At 43.1% G+C, this 18,989-nt stretch overlaps 2 protein-coding genes across 4 annotated transcripts in view; one reads left to right on the top strand and one right to left on the bottom strand.

Moving 5' to 3' along the window:
• Window positions 1-8,159, top strand: part of abl1 (c-abl oncogene 1, non-receptor tyrosine kinase) — a 34,374-nt gene extending 26,215 nt beyond the window's left edge. For both annotated transcript variants that reach the window (XM_008325914.3, XM_008325915.3), the window contains 8 exons: window positions 4-276; window positions 417-501; window positions 1,267-1,444; window positions 1,890-2,074; window positions 2,371-2,523; window positions 3,305-3,394; window positions 3,474-3,602; window positions 4,283-8,159. In XM_008325914.3, coding sequence (XP_008324136.1) covers window positions 4-276; window positions 417-501; window positions 1,267-1,444; window positions 1,890-2,074; window positions 2,371-2,523; window positions 3,305-3,394; window positions 3,474-3,602; window positions 4,283-5,943 — 2,754 coding nt within the window. In that variant the 3' untranslated portion in view covers window positions 5,944-8,159. The remainder of the gene's footprint in view (window positions 1-3; window positions 277-416; window positions 502-1,266; window positions 1,445-1,889; window positions 2,075-2,370; window positions 2,524-3,304; window positions 3,395-3,473; window positions 3,603-4,282) is intronic.
• On the bottom strand, window positions 7,602-18,677 carry rab14l (RAB14, member RAS oncogene family, like). Of its 2 annotated transcripts, XM_025061951.1 has the most exons (9): window positions 18,538-18,657; window positions 15,708-15,798; window positions 15,109-15,167; window positions 13,853-13,906; window positions 12,984-13,161; window positions 11,955-12,021; window positions 10,910-10,997; window positions 9,885-9,915; window positions 7,602-9,790 (listed from the first exon to the last, which is right to left on the bottom strand). In XM_025061951.1, exons 3-9 carry the CDS (start codon window positions 15,158-15,160, stop codon window positions 9,613-9,615), a joined length of 648 nt encoding a protein of 215 aa, XP_024917719.1. In that variant the 5' UTR covers window positions 15,161-15,167; window positions 15,708-15,798; window positions 18,538-18,657; the 3' UTR covers window positions 7,602-9,612. The 2 variants fall into 2 exon arrangements, with proteins under 2 accessions (XP_024917719.1, XP_008324138.1); XM_008325916.3 differs by lacking the exon at window positions 15,708-15,798 and having other exon boundaries at window positions 7,840-9,790; window positions 18,538-18,677.
• Window positions 18,678-18,989: the final 312 nt, after the last annotated feature.

Below are 18,989 nucleotides of genomic sequence, written 5' to 3'. Positions count from 1 at the left end.
TAGCTGTACGTCTCCTCTGAAAGTCGCTTCAACACACTGGCGGAGCTGGTGCACCACCACTCCACGGTGGCCGACGGCCTCATCACCACGCTGCACTACCCGGCTCCGAAGCGGAACAAGCCCACGATCTACGGAGTTTCGCCCAACTACGACAAGTGGGAGATGGAGCGCACTGACATTACCATGAAACACAAGCTGGGAGGGGGGCAGTACGGGGAGGTGTACGAGGGGGTGTGGAAGAAGTACAACCTGACTGTGGCCGTCAAGACGCTAAAGGTTAGAAGACAAAAGTCAACAGTTACTCATTCGTTGAAACGTGTCTCGTCTGTTTGTATTGTATATGCCTAAATGATACTGCCATCTGGTGTTATACAAATGTAACTGCAACCGAGTCCCTCGCCGCTGCTTGTTTGTAGGAAGATACGATGGAGGTGGAAGAGTTTCTGAAAGAGGCCGCTGTCATGAAAGAGATCAAACACCCCAACCTGGTGCAGTTATTAGGTATGTTCACAAAAACAGTTATATCTTTAAAACACAATTTATGTTTTAAAAAAAACATTATTAAACGTGTCATTAAATGAGAGTTAGTTTAAGTTGCCCTTTAAAAAAAAAAAAGTTCCTAAATGTAGTTTCTCAAAATGTTGTTGAGTCTTGTAATAGGACACGTTCCTCTGTGCTTCCTGGGATTTTTATTTTTTATTTTATTGCATCAAAGTTAACATGTCAAGAACTTCTTTAAACATCTGATAGTTTTTATAAATATATTAAATTGTTTGCTAAGGGCTAATATCTCAATATCTAAAATAATCATCACAGAATATATATGTATATATATGTGTATATATGTATATATGTGTATATATGTATATATATATGTATATATGTGTATATATGTATATATATATGTATATATGTGTATATATGTATATATGTGTTTATATATAAATGTATGTATATATGTGTGTATATATGTATGTATATATGTGTGTATATATATATTTGTGTATATGTTTGTGTATATATATATATACGCACACAATATTTATATATTATATAGTAACCTTTATATTAATCAAACTACAATGTCATCATTTAGCATAAATCAAAAAAAATATTGTTTCCACACGCCACTGAAAATTATTTTTTTTTACATTTCTAACATTTTTTTCTACATCTGAATATCAGTTCTTTTCATATCATCACCTCCGACAGACAATTACTTAAAGAAGGATGTTTTTGTTTTAACAATTGTCGTCCATTTGTCAGGTGTGTGCACGCGGGAGCCACCGTTCTACATCATCACAGAATTCATGACCCACGGGAACCTGCTGGACTACCTGAGGGAGTGCAACAGGGAGGAGGTGAACGCCGTGGTGCTACTCCACATGGCCACGCAGATTTCCTCCGCCATGGAGTACCTGGAGAAAAAAAACTTCATACACAGGTGTGTGTGTGTGGGGGGGGAAAGTACTCACTATTAACTTTGGAGACACTTTTTTTTTTTTTACATGGACCGTGTGGAGGTTACAGTCAGAGCTGCTGTAAGGCCTCCGACTGTTTCTGCAGGAGGAGTGTTATCTCAGAGGAGCTGCTCGTTTGTTCTGGCATGTTCAACAAGGTCCTTTTCATATTTGCCAATGCTGAATATTCAATGTTCGAAGCTGACAAGACTCGGCTTGTGTCTCCGCTCCACTCCAAACAAACACAGAACTAAAATCAATGTTGACCCACGTCCCGACTCTCTCCTGTTCCTCGTCTTTGTTCTCGTCTTTGGTTACGGCTGGACTCTCTCAGATACAGATACTGAACTGGTTTCTGTTTGTGCAGAGTCAGGATTCCTTCCTCTTCCCTCTCTTCATTTATTTATTTACCCTCTCTCTCTCCTGCAGGGACTTGGCAGCTCGGAACTGCCTGGTGGGGGAGAACCACCTGGTGAAGGTTGCAGACTTCGGTCTGAGCAGGTTAATGACAGGAGACACCTACACAGCTCACGCTGGAGCCAAGTTCCCCATCAAGTGGACCGCACCAGAGAGTCTGGCCTACAACAAGTTCTCCATTAAGTCCGATGTCTGGGGTAGGTCCGGATGCATTTTGAGGCAGAGAATAAAAATAAATTAAAAATAAATTTTCTTTCAACATTTTAATTATCATTATTAGTATCTTACTATTCAACTTTGAAAATTAGTAATAAAAGTAGCTTCTGATTCCCCCCACTGACTCCACTAATTGCAACATAACTTTTTTTTTGGTTGCATTAGCGCCACCTACCAGGTCTGTTTTCCACTATTAATATTTTTAACAAAAAAAACACACACAAAAAAAAAAACCCTCAAACAAAGTAATTATCTGTTGTTTTTCTTCCCTCCACAGCGTTTGGGGTCCTACTGTGGGAGATCGCCACCTACGGCATGTCCCCTTACCCAGGCATCGACCTGTCCCTGGTCTACGAGCTGCTGGAGAAAAACTATCGCATGGACCGACCAGAGGGCTGCCCCGAGAAGGTCTACGAGCTGATGAGAGCCTGTGAGTCGGACTAAAAACCTCCGCGTCTGGGATGTTGGAGAAGAACGTTGTGTTCATTTTAGTTCTCACCCCTCGTAGTGAGATTATCGCCCTCTACCTTTCTGTGGTAGAATATGTATATATGTATATATGTATATATGTATACACAGTAGGTATAAATATGTATATATGTGTGTATATATGTATACACAGTAGGTATAAATATGTATATATGTGTATATATGTATATGTGTGTGTATATATATGTATGTGTGTGTGTATGTATATATATGTATATGTGTGTGTATATATATGTATGTGTGTGTGTATGTATATATATGTATATGTGTGTGTGTGTGTGTGTATATATGTATATGTGTGTGTATATATATGTATGTGTGTGTGTATGTATATATATGTATATGTGTGTGTATGTATATATATATGTGTGTGTGTGTGTATTTATACATATGTATGTATATATATGTATGTATGTATGTATATACAGTATGTATACACAGTAGATATAAATATGTATATATGTGTATATATGTATATATGTGTATATGTGTGTGTATATGTATATGTGTGTGTGTATCTATATATATATTTAAATATAGCAAATATTGTTTAATAAGTAGCAATTTTTGTAAAATAAAAATTGTAGCAGAAACCACTAAAACCTTGCACAAAAACATAAGGTATAAAAAAAAATAACATGAAATGTCAAAGGTTATCCAAAATGTTACGTTGAATTAAATTGGTGAAATGACGTTCCTGACGATTTGTCTCTTCCTGGCAGGTTGGAGGTGGAACCCTTTAGAACGTCCATCGTTTGCTGAAACACACCAGGCTTTCGAGACCATGTTCCAGGAGTCCAGCATCTCCGACGGTCGGTGGAAGTTTTTTGTTCTAAGACCTAAGAATGCTCGGCGACCTGTGTTCTTGAAGCTGTTCATCTGTGTTTGTAGAAGTGGAGAAGGAGCTGGGCAAAAAGGGAAAGAAGGCAACGTTAGGATCCATCCAGCAGGCTCCGGAGCTGCCCACCAAGACCAGGACTCTCCGCAGGAACATGGACAACAGGGATGGAGACAGTCCAGGTCTGGAGCTGTTTGTGGAACGAACTGACCATGTTGTTTTTAACGTCTCTAATAGATAAACTGTTTCATTACATTGGTCATATGTGAGCCTGAGTCTCAAAACCTGTAAATCCACTGTTTTTGAATACTGGACAACCGCATGGCCAAGTGGCACAAGTGGGTATTGCGACTAAATGTTGCGATTTCTCAAAGGGGACTCCAGAGGGATTAATAAAATTCCTATCCATCCATCATTCATCCATCATCCATCCATCCATCCATCCATCATCCATCTATCCATCCATCATGCATCCATCATCCATCCATCTATCCATCATTCATCCATCCATCATCCATCCATCCTCCATTCATCCATCTATCCATCCATCCATCCATCATCCATCCATCACCCATCCATCATCCATCCATCATCCATCCATCCACCCATCCATCATCCATCTATCCATCCATCCATCACCCATCCATCATCCATCCATCCACCCATCCATCATCCATCCATCCACCCATCCATCATCCATCTATCCACCCATCCATCCATCATCCATCTATCATCCATCTATCCATCCATCATCCATCCATCCAAAGACAAAGTCTTCTTTGACATCAGTGTTCATGGTTTTGTTTTCCAGTCACACACGTTCCACTCATTGATTGATTCTCCCATTGATCCCTGTCCTCAGATCCCACCGACCCAGAGGCGGTTGTCTCCTCGCCGATGCTACCCAGGAAAGAGAGGACGCCCCTGGACGGCAACCTGAACGACGACGACCGCTTGATACCCAAAGACAAGGACAAGACCCGTGGGAGTGTGCTGCTCAACCTCATCAAGATAAAGAAAAACAAAGTGCCGCCTCCGCCCAAACGGAGCTCCTCCTTCAGGGAGGACATGCACCACGAGAGGAGGTGCGTCACCTTAGAGCCCCGTGACAACGACAGCTTTAACAATGGCGCGTCTCTGACTATTAATGAATCCACGCACGGCCCCGACTCCTCCAAACTCCTCGGTACTAACAACAACGGAGCAGCGAGTATCACAAACGGTGCTCCCACCTACCCGGGACCATTTTTCCCCAGGAAGAAGGTCCCTGCGGCGCCTGGTCCAGGAGGCAAGGCCGCTACAACGCCACCCGGTGAGGAGGAGACCATGTCCAACTCCAAACGTTTCCTCTGGTCCTCCAGCGTACCCTGTGGCTCAGACGGCAGCGAGTGGAGGTCCGTCACGCTCCCGCGAGATCTGGGCCAGCGCCACTTTGACTCGGGTACCTTTGGCGGCAAGCCGGCTCTGCCGCGCAAAAAAACCAACGAGCAGAAAAGGGACGGCGCTCCTCGGATGGGCACCCTGACGCCCCCGCCGCGTCTTAACTCCTCCGATGTTTCCTCCGCCTTCATGGGAAAAGACAGTGATCACAGCCCGGGGTCGAGTCCCAAGGCTTTAACACCCAAGGCGGACAGGAGACCGGGGTTTCCAGGCCTGGAGAACTCTAAAACCAGCGCTCTGCAGGCCGAGCTTCTCAAGCCCAACGTGTTCCCTGCTCTGGGAGCGGCTGGAGACGAGTGCAGAGCCCGCAGGAAAAAGGAGCCGGTGGACTCCGTCAGGGAACGAGGGAAGATACAGAAACCCAAACCTGCCCCGCCTCCACCGCCCGCCAACTCCAAACCTAGCAAGGTCTCTCGCAGCCCCACTCAAGAACTCCCTTCACCCTCCTCCACTTCAGACTTCAAAGCTAAGGGTCTCTCCTCTGTGTCTGAGGCCCACCACACAACCACTGTCAGTGACCAAGCCGGCTCGCCACTTAACGAGGGCTCCAAGAAGTCGCACCTGGGCTCCTCCTCCAAACCTCAACCGTTGAAAACCTCCTCCTCGGTGACGACATCCCTCTCCAGTCAGAGTTTAGGAGGCTTCTCTTCCCCTCTGGCCTCACCCGGGGACCAGAGTTCCCTCACCGCTTTCATCCCGCTAGTCAACACCCGGCGCTCTCTCCGCAAGATTGCACCCCGCCAGGCCTCCGAGCGGACCTCCAACTCGGCCGCGACCCGGGACATGGTGCTGGAGGGCACCGAGCTGCTGCGGGCGGCCATATGCCGGAACTCGGAGCAGACGGGCAGCCACAGCGCCGTCCTGGAGGCCGGCAAGAACCTGTCCAAGTACTGCATGAGCTACGTGGACTCCATCCAGCAGATGAGGAACAAATTTGCCTTCCGCGAGGCCATCAACAAGCTGGAGAGCAGCCTGCGTGAGCTGCAGATCTGCCCAACTGCCACTGGGGGTGCCAATTCGCAGCAGGACTTTAGCAAGCTGCTTTCCTCTGTCAAAGAAATCAGTGACATTGTCCAGAGGTAGCGTCCCAGAAGCTTCCGCTGTCACAACGCAGATGTCCTACCATATCTCACACCACCCAGTTTTTTGTTTTTTTTTGAGCGTGAGCCGTGTTTCGTGTCGAGCTCTGTTGCAAGAGCAGCGGGTAGAATCTGCTGGAGGAGGGGCGGCAGGAGGCGGAGCTTCAGCCTACACTTCACTCTGAAAACTCTTAAGCCTGTGGTTATTGTGGGCGGAGTCAAAATGTCTCCTGACATTTGGAGAGGCGGTTTGCAATATTGAAAAGCCTTAACTATGAATGAACAAGTGTCTCTTGGCCTTCAGGTCATGGGGGTGTGGGGGAGGGGCAGTGGGAGGGAGGGGGTGAGGATTTTTGATAAACATGATCTTTCACCAATCATTTTTGAAATGATCATGTCTTATATCGTTGTGTGTTTTTCCCCCCCTTTTTTATTTCTTTTTTTAACACTAACACAAAAAAAGTCCTGTGATATTTTTCCTTATTGATTTACTGTTGGTTTGTGTGTGATTTTTTTTTCCCTCCATGCTGATGACAATGAGCAAAAACAAAACACTTGACCTCATTTTGTTCTTCTCACACCTTCAAGCCATTTTGTCTTCACTCATCACGTTCTATTTTCACCTGGGTTCAGCGTTCTTGACCAGAGGCCTTGGCCCCCCAGGTTTGGCCACCTTTTGCCATCGCCTTGTACGGCGTCGTCAGTGATATTTGAAAAACACCAGTGTTTGTTCTGTATTAGTTTTTTTGTTTTTTTTTTACAGTATTTGCCACCAGGTGGCCTGATAAAAGGTGGAGGCAGAGTCATCGTGGGAGAAAAGCCTTTGGCCATTCTGCTTCACTGCACTGTTTGCTAACAGGAGGAGCCGCTAACACTTTGTGGTGCTGCTTAACGTTTGTTCGCACTCATCATGTTAGGTTCAGATAAAATATTCCCTTGTGCTGTTGCTAATTAAATATGGTTTTATTAAATGTGCGTTAAATTTAAACATTAACTTGGAAATTAAGAGCAGGTAATACCACTGCTGACCAGTAGGGGCAACGGGGGGAAAAAAAGGTTTACATCATCCATCGACGTCCATTCGAAAATCCAACTTTTTGCGTGAACTGAAGCATCTAAAGACTTGGTTCAGAAACGCCGAGATCACTTTGTGATTTGTTGCTAATTGTATTTAAGTGTTTGCCGAACCAAAAAAAACAAAAACACTCCAGACTGAAATGGAGAGGAAGGACCAGGGTGGTGTAGATTTTAATAGATGTGACTTTTGTTCAAAAGTTTTAGTTCCACTTCAGGTGCCAGTGAGCGACCATTGGCAGTTCTCGTTCTGTGTCACATGGTCTCCACGTTGTTCAAGACCGTTTTTTTTTTTCTACCCCTGCAAAAAAGAAAAATTTAAAAAAAATGGAGGAAACACTGGACTGGAAATGTTCATGGACCTGTCACTTGCTGTCTTACAGGGAGAGTGAGAAGCTGACCGTAGTTGAACTCCACTCTTATCTTTCCTTGACTCTCTTTCGCCATCTCCTGGACTTCTTCTTTTTTTTGGACGTTAGCGCCGACGTCTCGTCACGTGCCCTGTCTGACTGCGATGCCTGAGGACACAAAGTCGACCACAAGCTGCCTTCACGTCAACACGGTACTGTAAGTGTTGGCTGTTTTTGATTTTTTTTTTTTGGTGATTCTGACCAACCATACCACTACTTTGGGACTAAGCCTCACGGATTTTGTGGACACTTTTGTCTTTTGTAAATGTTCTTATTTTCACTGTTTGTTCCTCCCTCTAGCCTTGGTGCAATTTTTGTTGCAATAAAAATACAAAGCAGTTGTGCTACTTGAAATACACCCAACGTTGAGTTCTAGTTTTTTTTCTCCTCTCCCAGAAACACACCAGTACAGACTCAACAGGTTATGTATAATTTATTTTCTTCCGTCTAGAGTTATCATTAAAATCAAAATGTCAACATTTTTAAAATCATATACACGCAAGAACGCATTTAAATGTTAGCACAGCTCCTTAAAAATTTATACATATGTACTTCTTTTTTTTTTTTTTTTTGTACTTGTGGACAGACAAAGCAGGAAGTGGTCACTTGAACTGCAAAGAGGCGGGACACCGACATCCCACAGTAACAAACCAATCCCCGCTCCCCGAAAAGTTAAGACAGACACAGGCTCCTCCCACACAGAGGAGGAGGAGGAGCATCATTAGGAGATGGAGGAGGAAACAAAAATACAAAGAAAAAGTGCCCCGTCCTCACTCCGCACAGAAATGAGAGGAAGAAAAGTTTGCAGACATAAATTAAAAAGTTCACACGTCTTAATCCACTTCTCTCCACCAGGGGGCGGGGTCAGTAGTGTGCAGACAGGGCTGGATGTTTCAGGCATCTGTCCTTTTACATTACATTTATTAATAGAAACTATGTTACAGATTTTTTTCTTTTTCCCCCAAGCATGAATTACAGGCAACCCACTAAAGCACGTCAACTGTACAGATCTTGGCAGAGCCGGCAAATAAAGTTTTAAATCCCGAAGTAGCGAGGTCATCACCGATAGTTAAGAAGCAATATATACAGCTGTCCAATCAGGGAGGTGCTATGATACAGAGAATAATAATAATAATAGTAAAAAAAAAAAGAAAGGACTATACTGTGTTTCCGTTACTGAGGAGTTTTGGGGACATGCTGCTTGGTGAACATTATCTCTTCTGTGCAGCCACATGTGAAATACGTGGAGTTGTTTTTTGATATATTTTTTTTTTAAACATCAGAATAGTTGAGATGTGAACCCTGTAGGAAAAAAAAGTGCAGTAGAACTGTTGGAGAGATTAGAGAGAATCATAAGAATAAGGCAACAAACAATGACGAAGACAGTGCTGGTAGAGACAGACTGTTGTTGAAATGACTGAGACGGGTGAGGAGGAGGGGAGGTGGTGTCGAAGTAATAGATGTGAAAAATCTAGTGTGTGTGTGTGTGAAGAAGTTCTCTTCTCAAACACACACGGAGATCTGCTACTCCTGCTGACGTCTCGAGAGACAGAGAGACGGAGAAACCACTTCTCTCTCCTTTTTCTATCGAGAACATCGTTGCTGTTGCCACATCTGGCCGGGGAACGGCCACAGAAGCCTCACCTTCTCTGGGAGCTACTGGTGGACCTTAGGATCGAACAGTATTATCAGAGGGAGGAAGAGGAGGAGGAGGAGGAGGAGGCACCAGTTCTAGACCTGACATGGACGTAAATCAACTTTGTCGCAGTGCTTTCACGTCTTAAACAGCTATAAAAACCAAACATAAAAAAAAACAGTCGTGTATCATCGGTACATCGTGATCGAACGTCTAAAGTGTCAGTAACCTGTGTTATATGCAGTGGTGCCTGGAGTGGGGGGAGGGAGGGGGGTGACACATTGGGAGGAGAAGAGGAGAATGAGGAGAGGAGATGTCGTCCACACAGCTCAGCTCAGTCTGACTCGAGTCATCATCAAACCCCCGGTTCAATTCCCATGCAGCTCCTGGTGCAGTGATGGTGGATGATCGCACAGAGGTGAAGTGGGTGGATGGATGGATGGATGGGTGAGACGGGGGTGAGGCAGGCAGGACAGACAGAGAAAGACACAGGAGGTGAGGTTGATGTTGTGGGGGTGGGGGTGGAGGAGGGAGGGAAGGCTTTGCTTGGTCATTAGCAGCCGCAGCCTTCCCTCTGGGGCTGTGGTTCGTTGGTTAGCCGGCCGCCCTGAGGGGCCGAGGGCTTGTGCTGGACCCCCGACTCGGCGGCGTTCAGGTCCAGGCTGCCGTCCTGGATGTTCTGGTAGATCTTCTTGGCAGCTTCCAGGAAGGCGTCCTCCACGTTTTCACCTCTGGACACAGACGGGGAGCACAGAAAGGTGAGAGGCGGCGGCGGAGGAAGGAAAAAGGAAATGGAATCGCTGACAGACGGAGTTGATGACTTACGTTTTTGCACTGGCTTCAAGGAACAACAGACCTGTCGGAGATCAAAATAAAGGTCACGGACTAATCATGGGACATCATACATAACTATCAAGAGAAAACACTATATTTACCATGAAGTGATGTGAGAATGACTGTTTTCAAATTTGAACTAATTTATCCGAAAAAGTCGGAGGGAAAAATTCATAAACATTTGTCGAAGTCGGTTTTGTAAACGGTGTGACGCTGCTGTTAGGCCTGCGCTCTTCCTCTAAACGTGACATCATGACTGTCCACACATTCCGGTTGAAAACACGATCCTTTCACAGTTCAATCATTTTTTGTTATTCCACAGACATCGATGAGTAACACGCTTCGCTGACACCAAAACAAAGCCGACTTCAGCAGAGAAAGCTGAGAGATTAGTGCTAAACCCTGGGGTTTAAAACACCAGGACGTGTTAAAATGATAGACTGGACATGGGTAAACTATGGCCCGGGGGCCGGATGCGGCCCATTTGGCTTTTTCATCCGGCCCACTGAACTTGTCCAAATTATGTTATTATTTTATATTATCATTATACTTCTGCCTTTTCCCTGCAATATCTGCATTTCCCCAATAGATGGTGTATAGTGAGCTAAAAAGTTTTTAGTTTGACTTGCCATCTATCTGCTCCTGACCCCGCCCCCATGTCAAATTTTAGGACCTATTGTGGCCCACGGGTCAAAGGTTTGCCCACGCCTGCTTTAGGATGTTAGTTATTTCGATAAAGTCCTGGTCACTGGTCAGTATCTCTCTCTCTCTCTCTCTCTCTCTAAATCCTGACTCGTGTCAGTTGGAATCAAACACAAAGACTTTGTCTAAACTTTCACATGAACGCTGGCCTCAAATCTCATTTTGGGTCTAAATATTTGGACACGTTGGGATTCCTGGACTTGGTGATTGTTTTGTTCAAACTGGAGAGACGAGAGCGTGGGGACGGGGCTGTTGCAAAACACGTTCGAGTGCCTGAAGATGAGTCAACGCGTTCCACGGCGGGAGCGGCTCACCGTTCTCCTCAGCGAACTGCTTGGCCTCCTCGTACGTGACGTCCCTCTGAGCCTCCAGGTCTGCTTTGTTCCCTATGAGGATGATCACCTGAGGACAGAGACACCGGTCAGTGGAGCTGTCCGACAGCAGAGCCCGTCTTGTTTACTAACGAGGAGGAGAGCCAGAGGCATTATGGGTGCAGTCCCTCCGTCAGTTGTTAAGGTAAACTGACACTTAAACAAACTGCCCTGAGCCAATTAGAGCAGTGATGAACTGGTTTGATGTAATGAGCTGTTTGTTTGAGTCATGTGACCGACTCCACACACACACACACACACACACCCACGGGGTTAAAAAATAACCTTAACGACACGGAAAGAGTTTTAGATCAACGGTTAAAAAGACATGAAAACATGATGTGTACAAAAATAAAAATACTGCTTAATATACACAGTACTGATGTGTACAATCAGCCGTGAACTGCATTCAGATCTTAGTGTTTTATCCTGGAGAATATATAATATTAATATGCTGATAAGGGGGTTCACACTGATTGGGCAACACTGCCACCTGGTGGGTTAGGAATAATTTTATTTCTATTAATGAAGCATTGGTTGTATCATAATAAAATACATGTATGTAACTATTACATTTCAAAAGTGAAGCTTTTGAAGACGTCTTTCATTCAACTCATTTAAAAAAGAACGGAAGTTGTATGTTCTGAATTTATGTTCTGTCAAAAAAAGAACCAAAATGCTTCTTTGAAAATACAAAAACATAAGATCCGGCAGCTACTGTACGTCCATGTCCTACATGTTATAAAATTGAATAATAAAATAAAAATGATCCTTTTACCCAGCAGCAGATGGACACTCACTTCCCTGACACTGCAGTGAGCAGAGCCCATAATGAGAGCATTAAGACTGAATGCTAATCACGTTCAACTAGAAATCAAATTAAACACAGAGAGAGAGAGAGAGAGAGAGAGACCGGGCCGTGTGGTTTCAACCAGTCACGGAGGAGCTGACGCTCAAACACAGGGAAAAACAACGGCTCGGTTCTTACAGTGTTGGGGTTGGTGAGGTTTCGGGCGTCGGTCAGCCAGCTGCTCAGGTGGTTGTACGTGCTTCTCCTGTGTGACATGAACAGAGCGACTCAGGTTACCATGACAACAGGTGGAGACTACAGCGTGTCATCTTCAAGGACCGAGCTGTAAAGAGTCTGGAGCCGCGGAACAGTCGTGTAAACGAGTAAAAAGATAGACATTCTTTAACACGGTGAACCTCCACCAATAATATGGAACTACAGGTGTACTAGTTACATACTCATACCAATAGGTGGCAGCAGATGGCTATAAAAAAAAAAGAGTCAGAGCAGAAGATGTTTGTGTCTTTCATCAATTCCTGTGGGTTCATCATCGTTGTGTTCAAATAAACAGGCCCAGGTTTAATACTGAAGAAACAAACTGAAACCAGAGGATCATTATATTTAATTTCAAACCAATTTTGTGACATTCTTGCATAGTGGTGCATTGTGGGAGTTTTCTAAAGTCAATTCGCCATTAGTTAAAAAAAAAAAAAAAGGGGGGAACCACTGCTTTAATACGTGTTTGTTTAAATGTTAAGTCTGACAAGGAACGTATACAGAGATTTTATTTACTTTTGAGATAGTGATCCTAAAACTGTGAGGCGTGTACCACTGGTGGTACTCTAGTGAGAGCAAACATGTTTTGGTTTTGTTGTTCTACATCAACTACCCCGACATGACCTACAGTAAGCAGCCCAGATAAAGGCTACCAACGGACAACACCCTGTGGTTTCACCCTGGCTCTGGGACTCTGGGGACACCGGGGGTGTAGTGTGGCACACATTCCTCATGTGGGATGGTGTTTATCTGGCAGCCTACTGATACCATCTCACAGCTTGGACTTAACGGTTGGACACCGGCTGTAAAACTGTCCCCGTGTTTGTTCAGGAGTTGGGACTGGAGCGCCGTTTTCTAGAAGCTTCTGCTTCAGTTCGACTTCATCTCCGAGCCTCACCAACTCTGTGGAATTCTTTGACACATTAACACAAAACAAACACGTTAACATACCTGGTGATGTCGTAGACCATGAGCGCTCCTGCGGCTCCGCGGTAATAGGAGCGGGTCACGGCCCTGAAGCGCTCCTGTCCCGCCGTGTCCCAAATCTGCAGCTTGATCTTCTGACCGCTCACCTCGATGATTCTCGTACCGAACTCCACGCCGATGGTGTGAGGGCAGTCGGCCATGACTGAGGCAGGAGAGCGGAGAGAAACACAGTGTAGTGGTTTTGCATTAGCGTACAGGACAGGTATGTTGGTAAAGTTGGAAGAATGGCTGTTCCTGCAATTTCATAGTAAATCTAGAGTGCTACGTTGAAGAAAAAAAAAACAAAAAACAAAAAAGAGTCTCAATTCCTAAATGTTGGTGTTGGTGCCACAGGTTCTTTCACAGCACTTTAAAGAACCTCTAGCTTGAGATATAACAGTGTTGGCACACGGCCTTTGTTGGATGGACTTAGTATCTACAGGATAACGCTTCGTCATCTCAGCTGTAAGTAAGAAGCACACACATCAATTATTAACTCCGCCTTTTATCCTCGCAGCACATTGAAAGCATCAACACCCAGAGAGCGGAGACAACCTTTACTAAATCGGCCCAGTGTGCGTACGCAGGATGTGATGAGGGAAGGAGTGAATGAGGAGCGCGGCATCTGGCGTGTTAATCGCAGCGCTAAACAAAGAGAGAGCTGAGCGCTAATGGGAGGCTGCAGCTGACTCACTCACAGAAGACGAGTCTCACCGCTCTGCTCCTCAGCCCAGCACTTCCGCTGGCACCGGGAGAAATCTAAACTGATTCACACACACACACACACACACACACACACACCAGTTGAACCTGGCCACGCACACACAGTAACATAAATCCAGATCAGCACTTACATTTCTTTTCTGTGAACTGGTGAAGCAAACACGACTTCCCTACTCCCATGTCCCCTGTGGAAAGAGAAGAAGAGCAGAGACACGTCAGGTCGTCTAAGGAAACCAGAACAATTCTCTAGTCTGTCCTCGACTGTCGCCCCCTCTGTGTACGACGTAGCAACAACGCTCTGACAGTTGGAGACGACACCAGAGAACCTGAAAGTCCACTGTGTAACACTGTTCTAGAGCAGGGGCCAGAAACTCAATATACTGGAGGGTCACAACACTTGTCAATGTGCAACTTTAGAAAATGTATTTTTGAGGCTGGATGTGGAGGTTTCAGTGGCTGGAAAGAGTTTGAGACCCCAGATGAACTAAGACATTAAAAATATTTAATTAAACGTACTGTATCTCTGTCAACAAATTTCAATGACAGGAAGCACTTAAGCCATTGCTACTGTATCTTCGCAATGTATATAACATACTGCCATGAGCACAGACACCACTAGCTAACGTTAGCTACAGCTACCAGCTTTGTATTGACAAAAAGTATGGCTAATTATTTAGCAAACATACTTGCATTTATTGATTAAATCAAAATACATTGAATTAAAAACCTTTGCTTTTGCTTTTTAAGTGTGATTAATTGCAATTAATTAATTAATTAGACTAAACCACCACCATGGTAAACACATCAACTATATGACAGCACACGGTTCTGGTGCCAATGATAAATATTTTCCTGCACTCTTCGTGGTTGTGGTTTTAGCTGATTGTTTGTCGTTTTAATCATTTAAAGAGCATAGATCTTTATCTGAACTCATCCGTTTCCGTGTGCTCTGTGCTCCGGGGCCTTTGTTGTAGCTAAAATCTTTCACTAGATCTCCTTTTCTGATGCTTATTCCACAGTTAAAATGGCCTGGGACCAGTGTGAGCCAGCTGAGTTATGATGAGCAACTTGGGGTCGAGAGTTTGGATTAAAGCGTGTGTGTCTTCTACTGCATCAATAAAAAAACAAAACAAAAAACACTTTATCTGCTGCTGCTCTTACAGACTCTTAAACCCTGAGGCTGGGTTTGACCAGAGAGGATAATTAATAGCCTCCAGCGATGCAGTCATCTTAAATACCTTGTGGTCTGTGAATGGAGGTAACGTCCATAACATAACAGTAAATGTGATACATTAACCTAAACATGAAGGGACATTTTGTTTAAACATTTCTTACTAAAGCTACTATTAGCATAACTGGTTGATGAAAGAAACATTCTGATACTTACCAATAATGATGTACTTGAAAATGTAGGAGTAGTTGTACGGTGCAGTGGCCATTTTGGCTCTAAAAGAAAAAAAGAAAAAGAATAAAATTAAATATTAATGTTTTTAATTACAAGACGTCTTTATCCTTCACCAGTTGACGGACTATTTCTAACCCAAAGATGCCATTTTTTATATGAATTGATTAGTTGTTTATCATATTTGGGAATTTTTATGCGTCTTGATTAATCATGATCAATCTTGATTATTTATGATAATTCGTAGCTAACACACAGCTACACTACTAATCATTGGATGACCCTAATAATTATACACCATCACCTTCTGCAACTCCAATTTATATCTTAAAATGTCAGTTCATCTTCATACCAGATCCACTGTCCCTGACTCTTACACTCTTGCACTTTTTATATTTATGTTTGTGTCTTCAAACTAGGCTAAACATCAACAGATCGCAGATATATTTGCTATTTTGGGAAAGACGGTGAATGAGGAAATGTTTCATATCCCAGAAACAGCTGCCAATTTGAGTGCTGCTGTTTTAACTTAATATAAGCAACTTATTAATATCCTACTTTTTAAGTAATAAGGTATTAAATACCTCTTGTGTAATGTGCATGCAACAAGTCAGTCCTCTCTCGAGAGACTCGTGGGAAGCCAACAGCTCTTCTTATTGTCACGAGGCATGTCGACTGTTTATTTAAAGAAAAAAAAAACAGCTCCAAGGTAGTCAGAAGGCGACAACAATACACTTAAACGCCGCGTGGATTATATGTCAGTTTCTATTGTTACAGTGATGGAGGTTAACCTGATAACCGTGATGTGTCGTCATGTGGCACTTTCATTTACACAAGAACATGTCCAGCATCGTAGCTAAAAATAGCTCCGACACCTATCCAATATCAACCGATGCTTTTTGACAAACGCTCCACTTACAGCTCAACAGAAAATAACCGACAGGCCTGCCAAGCATTCATTCAAAATGGGTTTTAAACTTTAAATTACTTTAAATTAAATTACTTTAAATACAATTTAAATTACAGTGCCAGTGCTTTTGAATGTATTTAGTATAATGAAGGCATTTAAACAAATGTTTTGTCGAACTACTTGTGTAAATTATTGCTTCATCGAGTCTATTTTGTAGAACTGAAAGACCTGATGTTTCCACCATCTGCCTTGAGATTGTCTTTTTCTTTGAATTGTACCTTTTATGAAAATTTTGTTGTGGTTGGGGCAATTTCTAGAAACAGGAATCACAGTTCCACATCCACAGTTAGCACAAATGCCGTGACCGTCTGATGATCAGTAATCGCATTTGATGCAACCAGCAGAGAGAGAAAGAAATGATGACGGGGTGAATAAAAAATGGGCAATGGAGGTAAAACTAAAAAAAAAAAAAAAGTAAATGTTAGAGCAGAAGCAAAAGAATATTGAGAAAAAAGGAAAATAGTATTTAACTAAATTCAAATGTTTGACATGGTTTCAATTTAAGCTTGAATACACTTCAGACCTTGTAGTGACGACAAGGATTCACTATTATAATTGAACCTTTCTAAACTCTGTTTTCTTTTTTCTTTTTTTCTCCAATACAACTTGCTAATGACAATAACCCAACTGGGTTAAATGTGTCCTCTCAACCCCCAAGGCATGTGCAGAGTTTTGACAAGTTTGACAGTAAAACAAACAAAAAAAATCGCTAACACTATGCCATTAATTCATGATCCACAAACTAACATTATGAGGACAGAACTTTCCTTCTGGCCTGCCTCTCGTCACATGACCCTCATGTGGCATCATGATCCCCCATGTGACAGTTTCTAGTTCGCTGGAAGGAAGCTGAGAATATCCAGATCCGGCCACAAAATGTGACTCAGCTGCGATACTCAAGCCTTTTTTGTGCTCATTATGCAGAAATGAGCCCTATGAGTATCAATCAAAGGTAAGAGCAGTCAGGATCATGTGATCAGACTGCAACCTCAGCACTTTCCTCTTACTCTAACTGCGTAACTTTAACGCCAGACTCCCCGTCAGGAGGACGTCTTATCTTATCCACTGTCACTTCCTTTAAAAGGAACAATACACGACTTTTCTGAGTCAGGATATCACGACATACATTTAGTCATGGAGACACCCAGATGTTTAGGCCCACACTGAGGTCATGTGACTCCTGTCTAAACCTACAGACAACACTGCGACTTAATTCTTCCCGTTTTTGGAGGCATTAGTATTTGTATATATAAAAATCAATAATGACTAATTAGGAATATCGACGTAAGAGTGTAACATACTGAAGCTTTGACTCGAACATGGCAGATGCACAATAAACAGAATGATGCAGCATTTTGGGTAGTAAAAGGGTTCAGTTGATGTCCGACACTTTGCGACAGTCGTGGTCTAGCTCATTTCTCATTTTTTATTATACAGACAGGGTGCTATTAAAACGAAAAGTCAACTGCAAGGCTAACACACTAAAAGCTAATAAATAAGCTTCAGAAGAAGGGCGCAGCATTGCAAAACAAACGATCGAAATATTGACACGTTTCTATTAGAAACGCCTATTGAGGTGTGGAACACATTGCAATTGCGATGGTAACCGGAAATGTATTAACAACTTATTTAAATTTTAATTAATTTGACCCAGAATATCTCGTTTACACCCTGACGGTGCCTCGCACATCTTATCCTTCAAACCAACAGCATCGGTGAGATATATGCCATCCGGTTAGTTACCACACAAATGACTGTAAAAGTAAACCATTAACTGAAGAACCCCCCAATTGACGTGTAATTAACTCCACAGTCTATTAAAATAACCTTATCTATTTACGGCCCTATGTTTGCTACACTGACAGGTGAATTTGCGCTAGCAGGCTACTTGCTATCTGGCACAAGTAAACGCATCTAGATAAAAAAACAACAACACTTTATTACAAAAATCACGACGTGTTCTGTCACAGGCACAAATCCCTTTATTACAAAAATCTCGACGTGTTCTGTCACAGGCACAAATCCTTTTGAGCCCCCAAGTTATAATAACTACGACGAAAAACAAGTTTTAGTCTTAAAAGTTGCTTTAAGCGGATACAGCTAGCTTTACTGTGCTAGTTTGCAGCTAACGCTGACGTTTAAAATATAGAAGATCGCTACTTCTAAAGATTGTCAACTCAAGTCTCTGTATCACAGAACAGGTCATATAAGATCTGCAACAGCAATGGATACCAATTTATTAACTAATATTTATTATTCCCAAAAACAAACATATGACATCCCTATAGCATTAGTTAGCTTTCCAATTAGCCGTCTCTTGACAAACATAGGTTGACTCTAGCTGCTCCTTCTGTTTTGGGCCTTAAATACAAGCCTCTCTGTGGTAAACAGACACGGTATTCCTAAACGGGTGTGTGCGATTATTGTTCTTGTTTTGTCCTTACCAGGAATAGAATAGTTTGAGCTGTGCGTTGTTGGGCTGCTCAGTGCAGGGCTGCAGGTTATCCTGGCTCAAGTATGATCTGTCTGTGTATCCAAGATGGCCGCCCGCCGCACAGGGTTTCCTCCACTGCCTACAATGGACTTGTGGGACAAAGAGCATCGTTTGCGGTGAGTGCACTGAACGGTGAACGCAGGCTCACCTGTACAGGTGGAGTTCAACACAATAAAAACGAAAACATTATTTTAAAAACCCTTGGTATTTCCTTTTACCGTAATTAAATGGTAATCTAAAATCTGCTCTTTAATTTTTTTTTTTGACGAACGAACATTTCTTTCTTTTTTTCACCCGAGGCACTGTCTTTACGAGATAAAAGTATGTTTTGTTGATTTCTATTTTTCTGTACTTAAATAACTTGTGTTCTTGGTTCAAAAGCATTAAGGATTTTTTCTGACG

This window comes from Cynoglossus semilaevis, chromosome 14 (assembly GCF_000523025.1).
Source record: "Cynoglossus semilaevis isolate Cse_v1.0 chromosome 14, Cse_v1.0, whole genome shotgun sequence".
NCBI lineage: Eukaryota > Metazoa > Chordata > Actinopteri > Pleuronectiformes > Cynoglossidae > Cynoglossus > Cynoglossus semilaevis.
Note: the sequence above shows the minus strand (reverse complement) of the source record. Positions and strands in the feature narration are given on the sequence as shown.

Excerpts from the sequence above, each read along its gene's own strand:
- rab14l (XM_008325916.3), bottom strand. The coding sequence starts at position 15,160 with ATGGCCACTGCACCGTACAACTACTCCTACATTTTCAAGTACATCATT. Across the intron at positions 13,907-15,108 it reads TTTCAAGTACATCATTATTG|GGGACATGGGAGTAGGGAAG; the intron begins GTAAGTATCAGA and ends CTCTTTCCACAG. Across the intron at positions 9,916-10,909 it reads GCAGTTCGCTGAGGAGAACG|GTCTGTTGTTCCTTGAAGCC; the intron begins GTGAGCCGCTCC and ends GATCTCCGACAG.